Here is a 21960-nt window from a genome sequence, read left to right on the forward strand (position 1 = left end):
ACTCACTCCCAGGGGTCAGCAAGCATTAAAAAAACTCACTATTCAAAGGTTTAAATAAAAAGAGACTATAAAGAAAACATATGTTATAGCCCTTTTATGTTGATATATAGATGCTACATAATAAAAGTATGTATGTCACTCTAGGTATGTGATCAGAGAGGAAAAACAAAGGATAACTAGAAAGAAATTAATTCATCAAATGCTAGTGATATTATCTTTGGTTGTGGAATTTGGGATGATTATATATCCTCTTTATATTTTTTTAATTTGTGTTGGCTACTACTTGTAGGTTTCTTTTCAAAATTGAAAAAATGATGGCTCTGGCTGGTTGGCTTAGCGGTGGAACGTTGGCCCGGCATGTGGAAGTCCCGGGTTCGATTCCCAGCCAGGGCACTGCTTCTCCACCCCTCCCCCTCTCCTTCCTCTCTCTCTCTCTTCCCCTCCTGCAGCCAAGGCTCCTTTGGAGCAAAGTTGGCCCAGGCGCTGAGGACGGCTCCATAGCCTTTACCTCAGGCGCTAGAATGGCTCTGGCCGCAACGAAGCAACACCCCAGATGGGCAGAGCATCACCCCCTGGTGGGCATGCCGGGTGGATCCCGGTCAGGCGCATGCAGGAGTCTGTCTGACTGTCTCCCCGCCTCTAACTTCGAATGAATACAAAAAAAAAAAAAAAAAAAAGAAAAAAGATAAGGCTATTTTCACTAAGGTGGTGAAGATATAATAAAACTAAGTAATCTTTCTGCTCTTTCAACACCTTCTGATTAAAATAGCTGTGGGGTAGTCAAAAGAATTAATTTGTCCAAGGATTGGAAATTCCAAACAAGAGGTATGTCTACATAAGTGGAGCTGGATTTCTGGTTACCAAGTGTGACACTGGGAGTTTTAGAGCAGAAAGCGTGGAGGTTCACAGCAGTGTTATAACATGCAGGATTCCCTCAGGTACCACCGGAAATGAAGTGTAATGATGCAGAAAAGGAAGTCTTTCCTTGCAAAAACAAGCAATAAATTGAGGGATTTCATCACCCCCAAAAGAATTACTGACTAAAAAATAAAAAAATGTCCAGATACATTTAGGTAAAATACATAAGGTCTTGCTTCCATTAATGGAATTTAAGGATTTGGGGGAGACATAAAACTTTCTTTTATCAGAAATTATTGGCCCTGGCCAGTTGGCTCAGTGGTAGAGCATCAGCCCAACACGTGGATGTCCCGAGTTCAATTCCTGGTTAGGGCACATAGGAAAGGCAACCATCTGCTTTTCCACCCCTCCCCCTCTCCCTTTCTCTCGCTTTCTCTCTCTCTTTCCCTCCCACAGCCATGGCTCCATTGGTTCAAGCAATGGTAGGATTCAGGTACTAAGGATAGCTCCATGGCTTCCACCTCAGGCACTAAAAGTAGCTCAGTTGAGAGCATGGCCCCACATGGGCAGAGCATGGACCCCAGACAGGGGGTGCTGGGTGGATCCTGGTTGGGGCACATGTGGGAGTCTATCTCCCCTCCTCTCACTTGGAAAAAGACAAAAAAGAATATATAAAGAATATGAAAAAAAAAAGACAACATTACATATATAGAGAGAGTGTTCCTCCCTAAAGTCAACTGAAATTAACAATACTTATGGCGAACATCAGGAGCAACCTGTAATTAACAGTGCTAAGTGTAATTCTAGCACTACTGTAGAATGTCAAATTTCTTATACTACAGTGTCAAAAAATTTATTTTTTACTGAGTGCTCAATAATACAATAATTTGACAATTTTAATAAACTTAAAATAGAAAGATCTGATAAATGCATCATTTTTATTTCTAGAAAAGTTCATGGTAATATTCAGCTTTGGCCAAATTATTATTCTGACACTTGACCATTCTGCATTTAGCCAAACAAAATTCAGAGAACCACTAATTTCTATATATTTATAGACATGACTCTAATACATATAAAGATATCTGGGAAAACAAACTAATCAAATGATTATATGGAAACTGGTGGTGATGGTGATGGTAACAGTTAAAAGTTACACTGCATTCTCTATATTTTAAATCCTATTTCTAAGTTCTTTACATCGTTTAACTAATTTAATCCTCATATCAGTCTCTGAGGTGGGAACACTGTTATCTCTACTTCATGTATGAGGGAACAGAGGAATAGTGAGGTTCAGTCAGTTGCCAGAGGCCACACAGCTGGTGAGTGGCAGTGCTGGGACTCCTACCCCACACTCTCCTCCCAAGTCAACTCTATCTCACAACAGAGCAACAGTGGGCACCTCCAGGGAGGCAGTGCCCAAGGCAGGAGGGCCCGATGAATGGCAGCTTCTGCTCTTATACTCCAAATACTTTTAGAGTTCAAAATTTCTTTGTGTGTGTGTGTGTGTGTGAGAGAGAGAGAGAGAGAGACAGAGAGACAGAGACAGAGAGAGACAGAGAGAGAGGGACAGACAGGCAGGAAGAGAGATGAGAACCATCAATTTTTTGTTGCGGCTCCTTAGTTGTTCATTGATTGCTTTCTCATATGTGCCTTGACCATGAGGCTACAGCAGAGCAAGTGACCCCTTGCTCAAGCCAGTGACCTTGGGTTCAAGCTGGTGAGCCTTGCTCAAGCTGGCGACCTTGGGGTTTCGAACCTGGGTTCTCTGTGTCCCAGTCTGATGCTTTATCCACTGTGCCACTGCTGAGTCAGGCCAAAATTTCTTACAGTAAATATTTTAATGAACTATTTGAAAAAAAATTGATACTCATTTATAAGAGTTTTATTTACATAAATCAAACTACAAAGCTAAATTTAGTATAAATTTCATTTCATACTAAAAAATTATAACCAGCATAGATTTTAATCAGGCCTTCTCTTAGTTTATCAACTCCTTCAAACTTTAAAAAAATTATTTTTGTATTTTTCTGAAGTGAGAAGCAGGGAAGCAGAGAGACAGACTCCCCCATGTGCCCGACCAGGATCCACCTGGCATGCCTACTAGGGGCGATGCTCTGCCCATCTGGGCCGTTCCTCTGTTGCAACCGGAGCCATTCTAGCGCCTGAGGCAGAGGTCATAGAGCCATCCTCAGTGCCCAGACTTTGCTCTGATGGAGCCCTGGCTTCGGGAGGGGAAGAGAAAGACAGAGAGAAAGGAGAGGGGGAGGGGTGGAGAAGCAGATGAGCGCTTCTCCTGTGTGCCCTGGCTGGGAATTGAACCTGTGACATCAACACGCCAGGCTGACGCTCTACCACTGAGCCAACCGGCCAGGGCCTTCTCCAAACTTTTAATGCCAGTGTCATCTGAGGCAGGAAAAAAGGCTGTTTCAGTCCACATTATTAAAATGACTTGTATATATACATGAAAAGGTAACTGCAACTCCTTTAAAAAATTTAGAATAGGTCCAGGCTAGATAGCTTGGTTGGTTGGAGCATCATCCCAAAATGCAAAGGTTACTGGTTCAATCCCCAGTCAGGGCACATTCAGGAAGAGTTCTATGTTCCTATCTCTCTCTCTCTCTCTCTGTCTCCCTTTCTCTCTCACTAAAATGAAAAAAAAAATTTAGAATACAATTCTAAGGGAAAAGGAAATCTCCCTTCGCCCAGTAAAAGATTAGAGCTACCAATTTTGGCCTAAAGCAGAATTTCCAAACTCAAATGCTTCAGGTTACGTGGGGAGTCCCGGTTACAATGGGGTGGTGGGGGACTCAGGCAAACTGAATAGAGTATGCTCATCAAAAGAGAGCAGGACGGCCTGACCTGTGGTGGTGCAGTGGGATAAAGCGTCGACCTGGAACACTGAGGTCGCCGGTTCGAAACCCTGGGCTTGCCTGGTCAAGGCACATACGGGAGTTGATGCTTCCCGCTCCTCCCCCTTCTCTCTCTCTCTCTCTACCCCCCTCTCTAAAAATCGATAAATAAAATATTAAAAAAAAAAGAGCAGGACTACCCAGCTGATTGTTGCCACCCAGAACTACTGACTTAGTTTGGTCAAATCATCTAATTTTTTGAGAAGCCAGAAATACAGATTTTTTTTTACATCAAATCTTCTGCATTAAAACTAAAATTTCCTAAAGATACCATAGGTGAAAAGCAAAAACAAAAGTACTCTGTGGTCCTCATTTAGCCAGTGGGGCCATTGGTCTACAACCTGTGGCTTATAGAGACACCCTATTAATGTTTTATTTAAAAAGACCAATTCTAGGTTACTCCCATCCAAGTACTAACCAGGCCCAACTCTACTTAGCTTCTGAGATCAGATGAGATCCGGGTGTGTTCAGTGTGGTATGGCCATAGACCAATTCTAGGTTACTAAAAGTGTTCTCAGAAGCTAAAATATTTCCTCACAAATTCAATATGCATATCAGAAGCTTGCAAAGAATTGTAGATGCTTCATTATTGATTCTCATTAATCTACAAATCTTTCTTAAATATTTGCCCCAATGCTACAGGAACTCCACGAGCATTCATACAAACCATACCTCTCCCGCATGGCTAGGTATCGAAGATCCAGGCACCCCTTAACGATGAGGCCATAATCCTGCAGAAGCTTGCTGGCATCTTCTGAGCATCCTACTCCAACTTTTAAAATAGTGCCATCTGCCAAAATGTTCAATAATGTTTTTGGTAATGTTTTTCCTCCACAGATCAGCTTTGGCAAGCGAATCAAGACACAGAAGCCACTTGGGGAGGCCATCTGAAGGAGTGACAGAGGACTGGCTTTGCCTTCGAAGTTCACCTGTGACAGAGTAAAAAACAGGGCCACAGTTCACACTCTAGCACAGTACCAGTACGATGTGAAACCATGGCACAAAAAGTCTAAGAGGTACATCCCTAACTTCCCAAAGAGAGCAGCTGACAAGATTTTGGTTCAAGTCTAAGAATCAGCCTATGCTAATAAGTGCAATGGACTTTGTGAAGCAGCACTTTAAACAAAGGTTACTGAAGGCCCAAACTCCAGAGCCTGAAACATGAGCAGTCCATAAATAGTGACCAGATGACGCAGAGGAGCACTGGGACGCATGCTGGCAGTCACGTGAGACACACTGGGTTTAAAGGTAATGGGGAAATAAAAGGCGAAGAAGAAGAATACCAGACGAGAAACATATTCTTTAAATTTTTTTTATTTATTGAGAGAGAGGAAGAGAGAGGGAGCGGGGGGGGGGGATCTATTTGTTGTTCTACATTATCTGTGCGTTCCTTGGTTGATTTTTGTTTGAGCCCTGACCAAAGATTGAACCTGCAACCTTGGCGTATTGAGATGATGCTCCAACCAACTGAGATACCCAGACAGGGCCTTTAAAAAAATAAATAAGTAAATAAAGCACTGCATATTTATTGCAAAAAAACATACAATTATACAAAAAACATACATTCGATCCAGAAATAACCAGTTAACATTCTGTTATTTTTTTCTTCCAGATTCTTTTTTTTTGCATCTAAAAATGCTTGTATTTTTTTTTTAAAGATTTTATTTATTGATTTTTATAGAGAGGGGAGAGAGAGAGAGAGAAAGTGGGAAGGAACAGGAAGCATCAACTCATAGTTGCTTTTCTTATGTGCCCTGACCAGGCAAGCCCAGGACCTCAAACCAGTGACCTCAGCATCACAGGTTGATGTCCTATTCCTTGTGCCAACACAGGCAAAGCAAAAATACTTGTATTTTTAACATATTTGTGATTATATGCTATGTATTATTTTTTCATGTTTATTTTATTGATTTTAGAGAGAGGAAGGAAGAGAGTGAAAGAGACAGAAACACTCACTCCTGTAAGTTCCCAGACCGGGGATCAAACCAGCAACCTCTGCGCTTTGGGACGATGCGCTAACCAACCATGCTATCCAGCCAGGGCTGTATTACTTTAACTTGTATACTTTATTGTCCTCATTATGTGTTTATATATGTGATATATCAAAGTAATATAATTTGTATGTAATTTATAAATCATAAATAATATAATGAACACCTGTGAAATTAACCTTTATGCAGGATCTTAAAAGCCCAGAGCTGAAAATTTTCTAGAAAAGCCAGTGATTGTTTAAATGACCACATGATGGCAGCAGAGAGTAAAGAATGATTTGGAACCATGTTCAGGACCAGAACTGGTTAACTAATAAGCATCCCTAGTCTGTGCCATTTATATATCAGTTAAATTTAGACCATGGCTTTGAGACAAGAATGAGCTTGTCCTGTTCAAGCAACAGAATGAAGACCCGATGAGGCTGGAAAGTAATGAAAAGACTGGAATAGACTAGAAGGAGAAAAATTCAGATGTTGAGAGAGGCCAGAGATTATAAGTCTTTAAAAACATGTATGTAGGCCCTGGCTGGTTGGCTCAGCGGTAGAGCGTTGGCCTGGCGTGTGGGGGACCCGGGTTCGATTCCCGGCCAGGGCACATAGGAGAAGCGCCCATTTGCTTCTCCACCCCCCCCCCTCCTTCCTCTCTGTCTCTCTCTTCCCCTCCCGCAGCCAAGGCTCCATTGGAGCAAAGATGGCCCGGGCACTGGGGATGGCTCCTTGGCCTCTGCCCCAGGTGCTAGAATGGCTCTGGTCGCGGCACAGCGACGCCCCGGAGGGGCAGAGCATCGCCCCTGGTGGGCAGAGCGTCGCCCCTGGTGGGCGTGCCGGGTGGATCCCGGTCGGGCGCATGCGGGAGTCTGTCTGACTGTCTCTCCCCGTTTCCAGCTTCAGAAAAATACAAAAACAACAACAACAACAAAAAAAAAAACATGTATGTAAGACATCTTGGTTTTATTTGAAACCATGGAAGGGTTTTAAGCAGAGGACTGACACAATCCAACTTGCATTTTTAAAAGATCACTTTGGTTACTAAATGGAGAAGGGACTTGTAGGAACACAAGAGTCCAAGCAGGGAGACCAGTCAGGAGGCTACTGCAAAGACCCAGATGAGATACTTGATTGAGGATTGGACTAGAGAGGAAGTAGAGGTGATACGGAGCAGATGGATGTGAAATCTATTTTAAAGATAGCACTAGTAATACTTCCTAAATGGGAAAGAAGCATTAACAGTAAGGAAAGGAAATCCACTTGACCTGTGGTGGCGCAGTGGATAAAGTGTTGACCTGGAATGCTGAGTTTGCCGGTTCAAAACCCCAGGCTTGCCTGGTCAAGGCACATACAGGAAGGAACTACTATGAGTTGTAGTAGTTCTCCCTCCTCTTTCTCTCTCTCTCCTTCCTCTCTCTCTCAAAATTAACGAATAAAATTTTAAAAGAAAGAAAGAAAGGAAGTGGACCTCGGGCAAGCCTGAAGTCTGGGCATGCAGAAGGATGTTCTTGGGAAAATGACCTTCACTTCATTCAATATTTATTGCACCAATTATTTGTACCTGTTAAGCAAGAATTCTATTGCCAGAAACTCCAGAAAAAAAAGAGGCATAAATCAAAGACCAGAAACATATTTAATATCTCCATCCCCACATCTCTAGGAGACAGGCAAAATAATAGCTTCTAAAACACGGCAGAATCCTCATTTTGTACAGGTGAAATGTCACCTGGTACATTATCATGAGTAACTCAGGGGGATCTGGAAACCCATACCTCTACCTAGCTGCATGCTGTGTTATTTTCTGATTTCTATAGCAACTTCTTTGAATTTCCATCTATTTTGCCATTAAATAAAATAAACATAACATAACATACTATAACTGCCTATTTGTATCTTCTTCTTTTTTTTCTTTTTTTAGAGAGGCAGGGAGAGAGACAGAGGGACCTCGAGTTGTTCCTGCATGTGCCCTGACCAGGGAATCGAACAGCAACCTCTGCGCTTCCAGATGACACTCCAACCGGCCGAGCCATGCAGCCAGGGCTTAATTTTCTTAGTTATTGATTTTTAGAGAGACAGAGAAAGGAAGGAAGAGAGAGGGAGGGGAAAGGGAAGCACTCATTCGTTGTTCCACTCAGTCACGCAATCACCGGTTGCTTCCCATGTGTACCCTGACCGAGGACTGAACCCACAACCATGTCGCTTCGGGATGACACCCTTAACCGACTGAGCTAAGTGGCCAGGGCCTTGACTTTTAATCATATCACTTCTGCTGGACAACCCTTAGGGGAAAGATGTATCTCTAATTTTAATTTTTTTTAAACTTTATTTATTGATTGTAAAGAGAGAAAGAAAAGGGAAGAAAGAGAGAGAGAGAAAAATCAATTTGTTGTTCCACTTATTTATGCTTTCACTGGTTGATTCTTGTAAGTACCCTGACCAGGGATCAAACCTACAACCTTGGCATATTAAGATGATGCTCTAACCCAGTGGTTCCCAAGCCCAGGGCTGCGGACCGGTACTGGTCCGTGGGCCATTTGGTACCGGTCTGCAGAGAAAGAATAAATAACTTACGTTATTTCCATTTTATTTATATTTAAGTCTGAACGATGTTTTATTTTTTAAAAATGACCAGATTCCCTCTGTTACATCTGTCTAAGACTCACTCTTAATGCTTGTCTCGTAAGTTCGACAATTTTATTTAAAAATACTACAGTTTTTATGCCGGTCACATAATTTTATTTTGTGCATTTATCCATCCCACCCTAAAGGCCGGTCCGTGAAAATATTTTCTGACATTAAACTGGTCTGTGGCCCAAAAAAGGTTGGGGACCACTGCTCTAACCAACTGAGCTACCCAGCCAAGGTCCCTGATTTTAATCTTTTTTTTTTTTTTAGACTCAGAGAGAGGGATAGATAGGGACAGACAGGAATGGAGAGAGATGAGAAGCATCAATCATCAGTTTTTCTTTGCGACACCTTAGTTGTTCATTGATTGCTTTCTCATATGTGCCTTGACAGCAAGCCTTCAGCAGACTAAGTAACCACTTGCTCAAGCCAGCAATCTTAGGTCCAAGCTGGTGAGCTTTTTGCTCAAGCCAGATGAGCCCGCGCTCAAGTTGGCGACCTCGGGGTCTTGAACTTGGGTCCTCAGCACCCCAGTCCAATACTCTATCCACTGCACCACCACCTGGTCAGGCCCTGATTTTAATCTTAAAGGTGGAGAAGACTAGGAATAATATAGGTTTGGGTAGAAAAATAAAGAATTCTATTAGGAACATGTTAAGTTTGAGAGGACTGACATTCAAGGGGAGATGTTAAATAGACAGGTAAATATTAAAGGCTAGAGTTCTACTTTTCAAAACCATCAGCCTATCAATTTTATTTAAAACTATAAAATTAGCCTAACAAGTAACAGCACAGTAGAAAAAGCACTGACCCAGAATACTGGGGTCGTTGGCTCTGAGAGCAGGCTAGTCAGTGTGGGGTCACTGGTTTGAGCAGAGGAATCATCCATATGATCCCAAAGCTCACCAGCTTGAGCTCAAAGTTCGCCAGCATGAAAAGCCCAAGGTCACTGGCTTGAACAAGGGGAGACTGGCTCAGCCCTGGTCAAGACACATACAAGACGCAATCAATGCACAACTAAAGTGAAAGCAACTAACTATGAGTCAATGATTCTCACTCTCTCTCCTCCTTCCTTTCTCACTCTAAAAAAAACCCAACAAAACTGCCTGACCAGGCGGTGGCGCAGTGGATGGAGTGTCAGACTGGGATACAGAGGACCCAGGTTCCAGACACCGAGGTCGCCAGCTTGAGTGCAGGCTCATCTGGTTTGAGCAAAAGCCCACCAGCTTGAACCCAAGGTCGCTGGCTCCAGCAAGGGGTTAGTTACTCGGTCTGCTGAAGGCCCGCGGTCAAGGCACATATGAGAAAGCAATCAATGAACAACTAAGGTGTTGCAACGCACAATGAAAAACTAATGATTGATGCTTCTCATCTCTCTCCGTTCCTGTCTGTTTGTCCCTGTCTATCCCTCTCTCTGACTCACTGTCTCTGTAAAAAAGAAATTAATTTAAAAAAAACTATAAAAGTAGATGAGATCACAAAAATTTAAAATAGACCTACCAGACAACCCAGAAACTCCATTTCTAGGTATTTATCCTAAGAAAACAAAAACACTGATTAGAAAAGATATATGCATCACTATGTTCACTGCAGCATTATTTACAATACAGATAGATATGAAAAGCTAGTTGTCCATTGATAGATGAATGTTGAAAAATGTGATGTATGTGTGAAACACACACACATTATATACACAATGAAATGTACTCAACAATAAAAAATAATGAAATCTTGACAGTTTTGACAACATGGATGGACCTACAGCAGTGGTCCCCAACCTTTTTTGGGCCACGGACCAGTTTAATGTCAGAAAATATTTTCACAGACCGGCCTTTAGGGTGGGACAGATAAATGTATCACGTGACCGAGACAAGTATCAAGAGTGAGTCTTAGACGGATGTAACAGAGGGAATCTGGTCATTTTTAAAAAATAAAACATCGTTCAGACTTAAATATAAATAAAACGAAAATAATATAAGTTATTTATTCTTTCTCTGCGGACTAGTACCAAATGGCCCATGGACCGGTACTGGTCCGCGGCCCAGGCATTGGGGACCACTGACCTAGAGGGTATTGTGCTGAGTGAAATGAAGTCACAGAAAGACAAATGCTATATGATTTCCCTTCATGAGGAACTTAAAGAAAAAGTAACAAAACAAAAACAGACTCACACAGATACAGTGAACAAACTGATGGTTGCCAGAGGCAGGAGGGGAAAAAGTGAATGGGAATAAGAGCGACAAAATTCCAGTTATAAAATAAATAAGCCATAGAGATGCAGTATACAGTACAGGGAATGTAATCAATATCATAATAACTTTGCATGGTGACACTGCATATATTTACATATAAATATTGGAACACTATCCTGTAAGCCTGAAATTTAATATATATATATAATATTGTATGCCGACTATGCTTTTTAAAAAAATGCTATTTATTTATTTATTTTTTTACAGAGACAGTGAGTCAGAGAGGGGGATAGACAGGGACAGACAGACAGGAACGGAGAGAGATAAGAAGCATCAATCGTTTTTTGTTGCGCGTTGCAACACCTTAGTTGTTCATTGATTGCTTTCTCATATGTGCCTTGACCGCGGGCCTTCAGCAGACCGAGTAACCCCTTGCTGGAGCCAGCGACCTTGGGTTCAAGCTGGTGAGCTTTTGCTCAAACCAGATGAGCCCACGCTCAAGCTGGCAACCTTGGGGTCTCGAACCTGGGTCCTCTGCATCCCAGTCTGACGCTCTATCCACTGCGCCACTGCCTGGTCAGGCGCCGACTATGCTTTAACTAAAAAATTAATAATTGGTCTTCTAAAAAAATAATTAGATAAGATCACTTATAAAAAGAAAAATAATGTAGATTAGAAGACATAAATTGGTGGTGCATGGACCCATCTGCTGACACATAGACATGTTTAATTTTATTTTTGTCCCCACATATTTAAACACGTGCTAGAATTTAAAAAATTATAGAGTTCACATTTTAAGAAATCTATATTCCATGTTTCTCTCTAAAAAACTGAACAATCCAGCAACACTTGGCTTGAAATGTACAGCAGCTTCACCATGTCTTCTCAACACTGAAGCCAGCTGTCATTTTCCAGTTATCATTGTATCTGTATACTACTATTTTTCTAATACAAAGAAGTATTTCTCAGGATGACGTCTCTTTCAAAACAAGAAAAATAAATAAATAGACCATAGAAGCCTTGTGTTTAAAGAAAAAAGGGAGGAAGCACATTTCTTTGAAATGTAAGAATATTCCTATGCATTCAAAATACAATCACTCTAGGCCCTGGCCAGTTGGCTCAGTGGTAGAGCGTCGGCCTGGCATGCAGGAGTCCTGGGTTCGATTCCCGGCCAGGGCACACAGGAGAAGCGCCTATCTGCTTCTCCATCCTTTCCCTCTCCTTCCTCTCTGTCTCTCTCTTCCCCTCCCGCAGCCAGGGCTCCATTGGAGCAGAGATGGCCCGGGCTCTGAGGATGGCTCTGTGGCCTCTGCCTCAGGTGCTAGAATGGCTCTGATTGCAGCAGAGCAATGCCCCAGATGGGCAGAGCATCGCCCCCTGGTGGGCATGCTGGGTGGATCCCGGTCGGGCGCATGCAGGAGTCTGTCTGACTGCCTCCCTGTTTCCAACTTCGGAAAAATACAAAAAAAAAAACAAAAACCCAAAAAACAAAAAAACAAAAACAAAATACAATCACTCTACATCTTCATATGCACGTCCTGCTTGTAAGCATCCCTGGGGTGGAGAGACGAGAGACTAAGTCTAAGCCATGTCAATATATAGATGTCAGTTAGATTGGGGATCAGAAAAGGAAAAAGAGGAAAGAACAGAACAGTAGGAAAGAGTAAAGTATAAAGGCATGAAAGCTAAGAAAGAATGTCTTCTGTAGGAATTGTGCAGAAGTTTGTTTTTTGGGGTGTTTTTTTTTTTTGTATTTTTCTGAAGTGAGAAGCAGGGGGAGGGGGGAGGCAGAGAGACAGACTCACACGCACCCAACCAGGATCCACCCAGCATGCCCACCAGGGGGCGATGCTTGGCCCCTCTGGGGCGTTGTTCCACTGCAATCTGAGCCATTCTAGTGCCTGAGGCAGAGGTCACAGAGCCATCCCCAGCGCCCAGGCCAACCCTGCTCCAATGGAGCCCTGGCTGCAGGAGGGGAAGAGAGAGACAAAGAGAAAGGAAAGGGGGAAGGGTGAATCAGATGGGCTCCTCTCCTGTGTGCCCTGGCCGGGAATCAAACCTGGGACCTCCATACGCTGGGCCGACGCTCTACTGCTGAGCCAACTGGCCAGGGCGCATTTTGAGACCTAGAATAATATAAGTCCAAATAAGTGTCCACTGGACTAGAAAATAAAGCCACCAACTTCAAAGTTTCAATGGAGTAGTACAGTAGGATGTCATTAAAGAGGCTGAAGAATAAATAGGGAACAGTAAATTATGCCCAAGAAACTAGAAGAAATAATAGCGAAAGAGCAGAAGTCAATGAAATAGAACACACAATAAAGATGACCAACAGACTGACTAGGCAGTGGCGCAGTGGATAGAGCACTGGACTGAGACGCAGAGGATCCAGGTTTGAAACCCCAAGGTCACAGCTTAAGCGCGAGCTCATCTGGTTTGAGCAAGCTCACCAGCTTGAGCCCAAGGTCTCTGGCTTGAGCAAGGGGTCACTCACTCTGCTGTAGTCCCCCAGTCAAGGCACATATGAGAAAGCAGTCAATGAACAACTAAGGAGCCGCAACGAAAAATTGATGCTTTTCATCTCTCTCCCTTGCTGTCTGTCCCTCTCTCTGACTCTCTCTGTCTCTGTCATAAAATAAATAAATAAATAAAATTAAAATAAAGAAAAGAAATGAAATGTATAAGGACTGGGAAGAAATAAAATGTTCATTTCACAGATGACATAATAGTGTATACAGAAACCCAAAAGAAGTGAGTTTAGTAAGTTTCCTCAATTTTAAGAGAAATATATAAAAATCAATTGCATTTCTATATACCAGAAAGAAACACAAACATTTTAAAGTTTTAATTTATAATAGAATTAAAAACTTGGCTCAGTCCTCGAGGCGCTGGTGCTCTGTGGTGTTGGAATCTTGTTACCTGTCAGCCTGTGTGCACATGCGCTGACGGGGCCTCACATGACTACAGCCAACAAACAACCCAGATCTCTGGGCCCTGCGCCGCCCAGCCTGGGCAGGGTTCCTCCCAGCAGAGCAATCTTCCCTGTGGACAATAGTTATGGAGGCTACAGCCAGTCAGGAGACACTTCAGGCTATGGCCAGAGCACCTAGGGTTCTAATGGACAGAGCCAGAACACAAGCTATGGCACTTAGGCAGCTCTCCAGGGATATGGTAGCTCAACTGGTGGCTATGGTGGTAGCCAGAGTCTCAGTTGTCTTATAGCCAGTGGCCAGCTCTTAGCAGCACCTTGGGAAGTTACAGTAGCAGTACTCAGAGCTGCTACAGTACTCAAAGCAACAATGGGCAGCCACAAGGTAGGGGCTGGGGTTGGCAGTCTGGATATGGTGGACAACAGCCTAGCTGTGGACAGCAGCAAAGTTCCTATAATCCACCTGGCTGGTAGTAGATACATCGACCTAGGACACTGAGGTCCCAGGTTCAAAACCCCGAGGTCACTGGCTTGAGTACAGGGTTTCTGGCTTGAGCGCAGGGTTACTGGCTTGAGCGTGGGATCACCAACAGGATCATATGGTTGCTGGCTTGAGCCCAAGGTCGCTGGCTTGAAGCCCAAGGTCACTGGCTTGCGCTCAAGGTTGCTGGCTTGAGCAAGGGGTCACTGGCTTGGCTGGAGCCCCACGGTCAAGGCACATATGAGAAAGCAATCAATGAACAAGTAAGGTGCCGCAACTATGAGTTGATGCTTCTCATTTCTTTCCCTTCCTGTTAGTCTCTCTCTTCCCTTGGGAAAAAAAAAGTTCCTATAATCCCCCTTAGGACTGTGGATAGCAGAGGCAGTACAGCAGTGGCAGTGGAGTGGCAGAGGTAACTCCGGCCAAGGCCGGTCTTCTATGAGTAGGGTGCAGTTATGGCAATCAGGACGAGAGCAGTGGCGGTGACGGTGGCTACAGGGGAGTGCAGCAGGACCGTGGGGGACAAGGCTGGGCTGGTGGTGATGGCTACAATCCCAGCAGTGGTAGCTATGAACCCAGAGGTTGTGGAGGTGGCTGTGAAGGCAGAGGTGGCATGGGTAAAAGTGACCATGGTGGCTTCAATAAATTTGGTAACCGCCGGGACCAAGGATCACATCATGACTCTAAATAGAATAATTCAGGCAACAACACCATCTTTGTGCAAAGCCTGGGCAAGAATGTTACAATTCAGTCTGTGGAAGATTGCTTCAAGCAGATTGGTATTAAGACAAATAGAAAACAGGACAGCCCATGATTAATCTGTACATAGACAGGAAAGCGGGCAAGCTGAAGGGAGAGGCAACTGTACTATTTGATGACCCACTTTCTGATAAAGCAGCTAGTGACTGGTTTAATGGTAAAAGAATTCTCTGGAAATCCTATCAGGGTCTCATGTGCTACCTTTTTTTTTTTTTTTTACAGAGACAGAGAGAGAGTCAGAGAGAAGGATAGATAGGGACAGACAGACAGAAACGGAGAGTTGAGAAGCATCAATCATTAGTTTTTCGTTGCGCATTGCGACACCTTAGTTGTTCATTGATTGCTTTCTCATATGTGCCTTGACCGTGGGCCTTCAGCAGACCGAGTAACCCCTTGCTTGAGCCAGCGACCTTGGGTCCAAGTTGGTGAGCTTTTGCTCAAACCAGATGAGCCCGCGCTCAAACTGGCGACCTTGGGGTCTCGAACCTGGGTCCTTGGCATCCCAGTCCGACGCTCTATCCACTGTGCATCCGCCTGGTCAGGCTCTCATGCGCTACTTGGTGGTGGCAGTGGTTGTGGAGGCCAAGGGCGAGGAGGACCCATGTGCTGTGGAGGCTATGGAGGTGTTGGTCATGGTCGGCGAGGATTCCCTAGTGGATGTGGTGGTGGTGGAGGGCAGCAGCGAGCTGGGGACTGGAAGTGCCCTCGTCCTACCTGTGAGAACACAAACTTCTCTTGGAGGAATGAATACAACCAGTGTAAGTCCCCTAAACCAGATGGCCCAGGAGTGGGACCAGGAGGCTCTCATATGGTGGTAGCTATGGAGATGATCATAATGGTGGCAGGGAGGCTAGGATAGGGGTGACTATTGAGGCCCTGGTGGGGCCATGGGCATTTCGAGGGAGAGGGACTGTTGGGGACAGAGGTGACTGGCCCTGGTAAGATGGACTCCATAGGGGTGACCACAGACAGGAGCACAGGGAAGCACCATATTGGTCTGCCTCCTGGGGCCTGGAACAGCTTTTCTTCTACCCAGTGTGACTGTCATTATGCTGGAACCTTTCAACTCCTGATCCCCCATGGGTATTTTGTGTTGGGCTATGTAATTGTAACCATACCTCTAGTTCCCATTTAAAACCATCATTTTAGTTAAAAAATAAAAATAAATAAAAAATCAGAGAAACTATAAATATATTATTAAGATAAATTAAAGATCTAAATATTCTTAGATTAGAAAACTCAGTATTATAAAGAAGTCAATTCTCCACAACCTTTTACTGATCCAATGCAACCTTAATCAGATATCAAGATTTCTTTTGTGCCTGACCAGGTGGTGGTGCAGTGGATAGAGCATCGGACTGGGATGCATAGGACCGAGGTTTGAATCCCTGAAGATCGTCAGCCTGAGCACAGGCTCATCCAGCGTGAGCAGAGGTTCATCAGCTTGAGTGTGGGGTCACTGGCTTGAGCACAGGATCATAGACATGACCACGTGGTCACTGGCTTGAGTCCAAGATTGCTGGCTTAAGCAAGGGGTCATTTGCCCTGCTGGAGCTCCCCCGGCCAGGGCACATATGAGAAAGCAATCAATGATCAACTAAGGTGTCATAACAAAGAATTGATGCTTCTCATCTCTCTCCCTTCTAGACTATCTGTCCCTCTCTCTGTTCCTGTCTCTCTTGCTAAAAAAATTTCTTTTGTGAAGAACCTGAAAAGCTGATTCTAAAACGTATAAGGAAATGCAAAAAGGCCAAGAATATCTAAGACATTCTGGAAAAAGAACACAATAGCAAGTCTTCCTGTTCCAGATATCAAGAGTCATAATAAAGCAACAGTAACCAAGACAGTTTATAATCATTGGTTTAAGAATAGAAAAATAGATCACTACAGAGTCCAGAAACAGATATGCTCACATATGGACACTTGTTTTGTGATAAAGTGCATTGCAGAGCAGTGAGAAAGGTTTATCTTTTCAATTCATGGTGCTAGGACAATTGGATATCCATATGGGGTTAAAAATGAAACTTGGCCCTGGCTGGATAGCTCAGTTGATTAGAGCATCATCTCGAAGCACAGAGGTTGCTGGTTCAATCCTTGATCAGGGCACATACAGGAACAGATTGATGTTCCATCTGACTGTGTCTCTCTCTCCCTTCTTCTCTTGCTGAAATCAATAAAAATGAAACTTGACCCTATCTCACATCATATACACACACAAAAAAATCAATTCTAGGACGGTAAATCTAAATGTGCAAGGTTAAAATCACAAAACTTCAAGAAAATAATATAGGAGAATATCTTCATGACTAGGGGTACAGTAAGACTTGTTAAACTGCCCTATATAGATCTTCTGATCATTAAAAGACAACTTTAAAAGAATGTAAGGGCTATATGGGGATAAATGGTGATGGACACAGACTTGATTTGGGGCGATGCACACACAGTACAGTGTACAGATGACATGTTGTAGAACTGTGCACCTAAAACTTGTATAAATTTGTTAAGCAGTGTCACCCCAAGAAATTCAATAAAAAGGAAAATAAAATTTTAAAAAGAATGTAAAGACAATTCCCAGAATAGGTGAAAACCTATACATAATACATTTAACTTACAGAGTTCATATCCAGAACATATAAAGAATTCCTATAAATCAGTAAGAAAAAGACAACTCAACAGAAAAAGAGGCGAGACTTACAGATACTTCATAAAAAATATTTAAATGAAAATAAAATATAAAAAGATGCTCAATCTCATTAATAAATAAGGATATGCAAATTAAAACCACAATAAAATATTGCTACACATCCATCATAATGACTGAAATTTAAAAATCTGACAGTACCAAATATTTATGAGGATGTAAGACAAAGCAATTTTTTTAGTGAGAGAGTGAGAGAGGGGGCCAGAGATAGAGTCAAACAGGAACAGAGAGACAGGAAGGGAGAGAGATGAAAAGTATCAACTCATATGCAGCACCTTAGTTATTCATTGATTGCCTTCTCATACATGCCTTGACCAGGCGGGCTCCTGCTGACCCAGTGACCCCTTGCTCAACACAGCAACCTTAGGCTCAAGCCAGTGACCTTAGGTTTCAAACCAGCAATCTTTGGGCTTAAGCCAGTGACCATAGGGTCATGTCTATGATCCCATGCTCAAACTGGCAACCCACACTCATGCCGGTGAGCCCACACTCAAGCTGAATAAGCCCTCACTCAAGCTGGATGAGCCCTTGCTCAAGCCAATAACCTTGAAGTTTTAAGCCTGGGTCCTCACCACCCCAGGCCAACGCCACCACTGTGCCACCTCCTGGCCAGGCAACAAAGCAATTTTTTTTTTGAGAGAGAGAGAGAAGAAAAGGAGTAAAGGACGGGGAGAGAGCTAGAGAGAGAGAGAAAAGCATCAATTCACCGTTGTACTTAGTCGTGTACCCATTGATTCCTTCTCATACGTGCCCTGATCAGGCCTCGAACTGGCATCCTCAGGGTGGAGTCATTGCCCTTGGGATCGAGCCGGCAACTCAAGGATCCAGATGGCAACTTTAGCACTTCAGAATAATGCTCTATCCACTATGCCAGCAGCGCTGGGCCAAAGCAATTTTCACATAGTCTGGGGGGAGGTTAAATAGTAGAACCACTTCCAAAAACAGTAGAAAACAAGCTGCACAGCCTGACCACTCTCTGGAGGTGGAGAGGGCAGTGCCCTGGCCTGTCTGAGTTTGGGGCTGCAGCAGGAGCAACACAGGCCAGAGCCTACTGAGTTCTCTGGGGAGAGAAAGTGGGCCACTCCTCAAGAGAGGAAAGCTTTCTGTCTGGCGCCCAGCTCTGTGGCTCCCCATCCCAAGGCAGGGCCTCTATGCCCTGCTTTACTGTATCTCCTTCCCTCTCCTTAACCCTTATCACTGAGCTTCCATGACATCCTCAGGGTCCTCCCTCTCCTCCTTACTTTTTTTTTCTTTTTTCTTCTTTTTCCAAGTGAGAGGAGGGGAGATAGAGAGACAAATTCCCGCATGTGACCTAACCAGGATCCACCTGGCAATACCCGTCTGGGGGCCAATGCTTGAGTACCAAGCTATTTTTAGAACCTGAGGCTAACATACTTGGACCAGCTGAGCTATCCTTAGCAGCCAGGGCCACACTTGAACCAAAAGAGCCACTAGCTGTGGGAGGGGAAGAGGGAGAGCAGGGGGAGAGGAAGAGGGAGAGAAGCAAATGGTTGCTTCTCCTGTGGGCCCTGACAGGGAATCAAACCTGGGACATCCATATGCTAGGCCGACACTCTAACCAGTGAGACACCAGCCAGGGACCTAACGGGAATATTAAAATACATAGTGAAAGACAAATAAAGTGGATTTTGAATTATTTGCCTATTTAACTTTTCCATACATCTGCTGCAGTAATTAAACCCTGTTATTATTAAGTCAATAGCTGTTACTAACTATTCACTTCAGAATACCTTGCTGTTCTATAATTATACTTCATTGGTTAAAATAACTAAGGTATTTGCCAAATGTAAATTTCTCAAATCTACTAAAGCTGTTTACTAATGTTTTCTTCTATTGGTGGTAGTGAAAATATTTCCAAAATTGATACAGAAATATTTACATATTTACATAGAAATATGTAAATATTTCTATAAGAATATAATTTCTTTCTCTTTTTTTTCAACAGAGACAGAAGAGGGACAGACAGACAGGAAGGGAAAGAGATGAGAAGCGTCAATTCTTTATTGCGGCACCTTAGTTGTTTCATTGATTGCTTTCTCATATTACCTTGACCAGAGGGCTACAGCAGAGTGGGTGACCCTTGCTCAAGCCACAGACCTTGGGCTCAAGCCAGTGACCTTGGGCTTCAAGCCAGCGATCTTTGGGCTCAAGCCAGCGATCATGGAGTCATGTCTATGATCCCACGCTCAAGCCAGTGACCCCGTGCTCAAGCCAGATGAGCCTGCACTCAAGCTGGCGACCTTGGGATTTCGAACCTGGGTCCTCTGCATCCCCATCTGATGCTCTATCCACTGTGCCACTGCCTGGTCGGGCAGAATATAATTTCTTATATAGAATAAAGTAAAAGTACCCAATTCTTTCTTGATAGCCCCAGGTTATAGGTATAAACAACTACTAATATTGCTGTTACAGAAATACACGCAGAAGCTCACATGTAAGGCCTGTGTGACCACTAAGTTTTTCCTGCACTGTCAGGTGTTCTCTTCTTGGTCATCATTACATCGGCATCTAGGAGTCACTCCTACCAATTTTTTTTTTAATTTTTATTTATTTATTTTTTACAGAGACAGAGAGTGAGTCAGAGAGAGGGATAGACAGGGACAGACAGATAGGAATGGAGAGAGATGAGAAGCATCAATCATTAGTTTTTCATTGCGCGTTGCAACACCGTAGTTGTTCATTGATTGCTTTCTCATATGTGCCTTGACCACGGGCCTTCAGTAGACTTGAGTAACCCCTTGCTGGAGCCAGCGACCTTGAGTCCAAGCTGGTGGGCTTTTCCTCAAACCAGATGAGCCCGCGCTCAAGCTGGCGACCTCGGGGTCTCGAACCCGGGTCCTCTGCATCCCAGTCCGACGCTGTATCCACTGCGCCACCGCCTGGTCAGGCCCTACCAATTTTTTTTAAAAGACTTTATTCATTTGAGAAAGAGAGAGCAAGAGAGAGAGAGAGAGAAGGGGAAAGAGAAGGAAGCATCAACTCCTATATGTGTCTTGACCAGGCAAGTGCCAGGTTTCAAACTGGCGACCTCAGAGTTCTAGGTCGATGCTTTATCCACTGCGCCACCACAGGTCAGGTCCATTCCTACCAACTTTGATAAGATTTTGTGGCAGTTATTCTGCTTAGGGCCTCTTTTGATTACATCTCCTGGTTCTTGGCTGTGTTCCAAATATCCAGAAGACAAATATCAGAGATTCTTAGCAAGGTATTACACTGAATCAATGAGATAACTCTGAGTTATTTGTATTTCTGTAATATCTTCTGTTTCAAGGAGATTAAAGTTCACTATTTGAATCAGAATGACAGAAGAGTAGGTGTGCCATATTACCATCGTTACAACTATGCAACGGCTCCCCAAAGTTAAGAGCCATTAGAGAAATTAGGCAGATGGTGAAGAAAGCCCTGGGCTCAGCCCTGGCTGGCTAGCTCGGTTGGTTAGACATCATCCTGATAAGCGAAGGTTGCTGGGCTTGATCCTCAGTCTGGACACATACAGAAACAGATTGATGTTTCTGTCTCTCTCTTCCTCACTCTCTAAAATCAATTTAAAAAAAAAATTTTTTTTTTAACTAGAAAGCCCTGGGCTCAAATGCTAGTTACCAACTTTGTGGCCTTGGGCAAGTAACTAACCCTTTCTTTATGCCTCCACTTCCTATCTGTAAAGGTGAGGATAATAACAGTACCTCCCTACATAGGATTATTAGAAGAATCTAAATTAAATCAGAGGATCAAACAAAACAGCATAGTACTTGGCTTAGAGTAAACTATATTTCAAGTTTTAACTATTATCTTTTAAAATCCTGACTTGTATAATAATTCTCATTTTAATAGACTTCCTTAATGAACTTCTCCATGGCATCCTTATGAAAATATTATTAAAATATTAATAGTGGCCCTGGCCGGTTGGCTCAGCGGTAGAGCGTCAGCCTGGCGTGCAGGGGACCCGGGTTCGATTCCCGGCCAGGGCACATAGGAGAAGTGCCCATTTGCTTCTCCACCCCCACCCCCTCCTTCCTCTCTGTCTCTCTCTTCCCCTCCCGCAGCCAAGGCTCCATTGGAGCAAGGATGGCCCGGGCGCTGGGGATGGCTCCTTGGCCTCTGCCCCAGGCGCTAGAGTGGCTCTGGTCGCGGCAGAGTGACGCCCCGGAGGGTCAGAGCATCGCCCCTTGGTGAGCAGAGCGTCGCCCCTGGTGGGCATGCCGGGTGGATCCCGGTCGGATGCATGCGTGAGTCTGTCTGACTGTCTCTCCCCGTTTCCAGCTTCAGAAAAATACAAAAAAAAAAAAAAAAGCCAAAAAAAAAAATATTAATAGTGGCCCTGGCCGGTTGGCTCAGTGGTAGAGCGTCGGCCTGGCGTGCAGGAGTCCCGGGTTCAATTCCCGGCCAGGGCACACAGGAGAAGTGCCCATCTGTTTCTCCATCCCTCCCCCTCTCCTTCCTCTCTGTCTCTCTCTTCCCCTCCCACAGCCAAGGCTCCATTGGAGCAAAGTTGGCCCAGGCGCT

The 21960-nt window shown here is 43.9% G+C and overlaps 1 protein-coding gene and 1 pseudogene across 4 annotated transcripts in view; one reads left to right on the plus strand and one right to left on the minus strand.

Moving 5' to 3' along the window:
- The window catches only part of EXD2 (exonuclease 3'-5' domain containing 2), an 84069-nt gene that overhangs the window by 16665 nt on the left and 45444 nt on the right, over window positions 1–21960 (minus strand). For all 4 annotated transcript variants that reach the window (XM_066342061.1, XM_066342063.1, XM_066342059.1 and 1 more), the window contains one exon: window positions 4443–4699. In XM_066342061.1, coding sequence (XP_066198158.1) covers window positions 4443–4699 — 257 coding nt within the window. The remainder of the gene's footprint in view (window positions 1–4442; window positions 4700–21960) is intronic.
- On the plus strand, window positions 13866–15677 carry LOC136375823 (RNA-binding protein FUS pseudogene; annotated as a pseudogene).

This window comes from Saccopteryx leptura, chromosome 6, assembly GCF_036850995.1.
Source record: "Saccopteryx leptura isolate mSacLep1 chromosome 6, mSacLep1_pri_phased_curated, whole genome shotgun sequence".
Classification (NCBI taxonomy): domain Eukaryota; kingdom Metazoa; phylum Chordata; class Mammalia; order Chiroptera; family Emballonuridae; genus Saccopteryx; species Saccopteryx leptura.